The sequence below is a fragment of the Ruditapes philippinarum genome, unplaced genomic scaffold (assembly GCF_026571515.1).
Source record: "Ruditapes philippinarum isolate M1 unplaced genomic scaffold, ASM2657151v2 ctg587_1_1_1_1, whole genome shotgun sequence".
NCBI lineage: Eukaryota > Metazoa > Mollusca > Bivalvia > Venerida > Veneridae > Ruditapes > Ruditapes philippinarum.
In genome coordinates this window covers 425770-427789 of record NW_026860903.1, presented here as the reverse complement: position 1 = coordinate 427789, position 2020 = coordinate 425770, and the positions used below count along the sequence as shown (strand labels likewise).

Sequence of the window (2020 nt, the reverse complement as noted above, 5' to 3'; positions counted from 1 at the left end):
GTTCACCAAGGACCCTTTTCAGTTTGTAAGGCGCCTGCTAGGCGAGAAGAAATCTGACAAGCTTCAGTGCACAAAGGAAGAGGCCAACAAACACATCAAGAAGATGTATAGTGATACCATTAGTCATGAGGAACTGGGCAGTTGTGAGAAATTGCTGGAAACAGATCTTCCAGAGTTTTAATTTGACAGTGCAGAGCCAAGACTGCAGGAGATCAGAGATATAGTAAGGAAGGCCAGAGCATCTTCAGCACCTGGACCAAAGGAGTTCCTTACAAGGTTAACAAAAACTGTCCCAAGATTTTGCTGCGGCTTTGGCGGTTGATGAAGGTCATTTGGAGGGAGGGAGAGCTGTGCAGGGAGTGGCTCAAGGCTGAGGGTTGCTTTACACCTAAAGAAGAGGAGGCAACAACTCTCAGTCAATTCAGGACATTTTCACTCCTCAACATAGAGGGTAAAATCCTGATAGAAGGGAGGTGTACCAGGTGTTTCAGGATGTGTTGAGCATACAATTGTGATATCACAGATAATAAAGGAAGCCCACGAAGTGATATGGTTAGATCTAGCCAATGCATATGGCTCTGTTCCACATCAGTTGATACAAAAGACATTACAGTTATATCATGTACCAGAGAGATTTCGCCTTATGCTGTAACACTACTTTGACAACTTTCACAATTTAGTGTTTAAATGTTGAATTCTGCTTAAGCCGGTGCTAGGGGGCGTGGACGGTAACTTGCACTTTCCAGTACCGTCAATGAACAGGCTCAATCAAACCGAGCCTGCAACATTTTCAATTTTGTCGTGTTGGGCTTTCTTTAGGGATTCTGTATTTCTCTATTTTATCTTGCGCTTCTTAACAGAATCGTTCACTACCGACTGGCAGAAGGCTAGAGGTAGGAATAGTGACTGGATGTACATATCAGTGGTTTTGTTTGCTACAGCCATGAACCTCATTATGAAGTCAGCCGAAAAAACTTCCAGGGGACCGAAAATGGCATCAGGATCTATTCAACCTCCGACAAGAGCATTCAGGGACGACATGACTATCACAGCCAAGTCGTATGTAGAAGGTCGATGGCAGGATATAGGTGAAATCATTACATGGGCAAGGATGAGGTTTAAGCCAGCCAAGTCTAGGAGCATGAACTTAAGGAAGGGAGTGATACAGGACAGCGCCAGATATCGAGTATATGATCAGCACATACCCACTGTTAAGGAAAAACCTGTGAAGTGTTTGGGCAAGTGGTACAGGGGTGACAAGGAGAGTAAAGCCGATACAGAGTCACAATTAAAGGGCTGGTTGAAACAAGTGGAAAAATGTGGACTCCCAGGGAAATTTAAAGCCTGGATCTATCAACATGACATCCTTCCAAGACTACTTTGGCCACTTTTGATTTATAGTGTGCCATCGTCCGCAGTAGAAGCTATGGAAAGAACCATTAATGGCTTTCTAAGAACATGGTTTGGAGTGCCAAAAAGTTTCACCAGCCTTGGCTTATACTTCACAAAAAGTAAGCTACAATTGCCACTCAAAGCCTTAACAGAAGAATATAAGGTTACAAAGACACGCCAGGTCATCATGCTCCGAGACAGTGCGGATGAGAAAGTAAGAAAGGCAGGAGTAAAGATACTTACTGGAAGGAAACGGAAGGCAGAAAAAGATGCAGAGTCACGGGTCCGCCACAGTGACATTGTTGGGGAAGGCTGGGACTAGGGTGTGTCACTCGGTCTCAGTGGAGCAAGGCAGGTCAAAATGAAAGAAGGTCTGTCTACGATGTACTTCCCAGTCCTGTAAACCTAAAAACATGGGGCCTTTCTGACAACCCAGAGTGTAAACACTGCGGAAAACCAGCAAATCTGGAGCATATCCTCAGTTCGTGCAAAACCTTCTTGAAAGATTGGTCATGACAGAGTCCTGGCATCAATAGCAGAGCCATTGGTCCATGCAAGACGTTTCCAGAAGAATAAGGCAAAAGGTGTTCTATTCATTCCTTTTGTGAGAGAAGGTTAAACTGGACAA

General features: G+C 44.4%; 1 protein-coding gene across 1 annotated transcript; it reads left to right on the top strand.

Annotated features, from left to right (window-relative positions):
• The first annotated feature begins 321 nt into the window (after nucleotides 1-321).
• Nucleotides 322-1714, top strand: LOC132713820 (uncharacterized). Its single transcript, XM_060696494.1, has 2 exons — nucleotides 322-451; nucleotides 861-1714. The coding sequence occupies exons 1-2, from the start codon at nucleotides 322-324 to the stop codon at nucleotides 1712-1714; spliced, it is 984 nt and encodes a 327-aa protein (XP_060552477.1).
• Nucleotides 1715-2020: the final 306 nt, after the last annotated feature.

Bases quoted from the DNA above. Each gene is read 5' to 3' on its own strand.
- LOC132713820 (XM_060696494.1), top strand. From the start codon at position 322: ATGAAGGTCATTTGGAGGGAGGGAGAGCTGTGCAGGGAGTGGCTCAAG. The intron at 452-860 runs GTAAAATCCTGA...GCTTCTTAACAG, and splicing joins TTCACTCCTCAACATAGAGG to AATCGTTCACTACCGACTGG.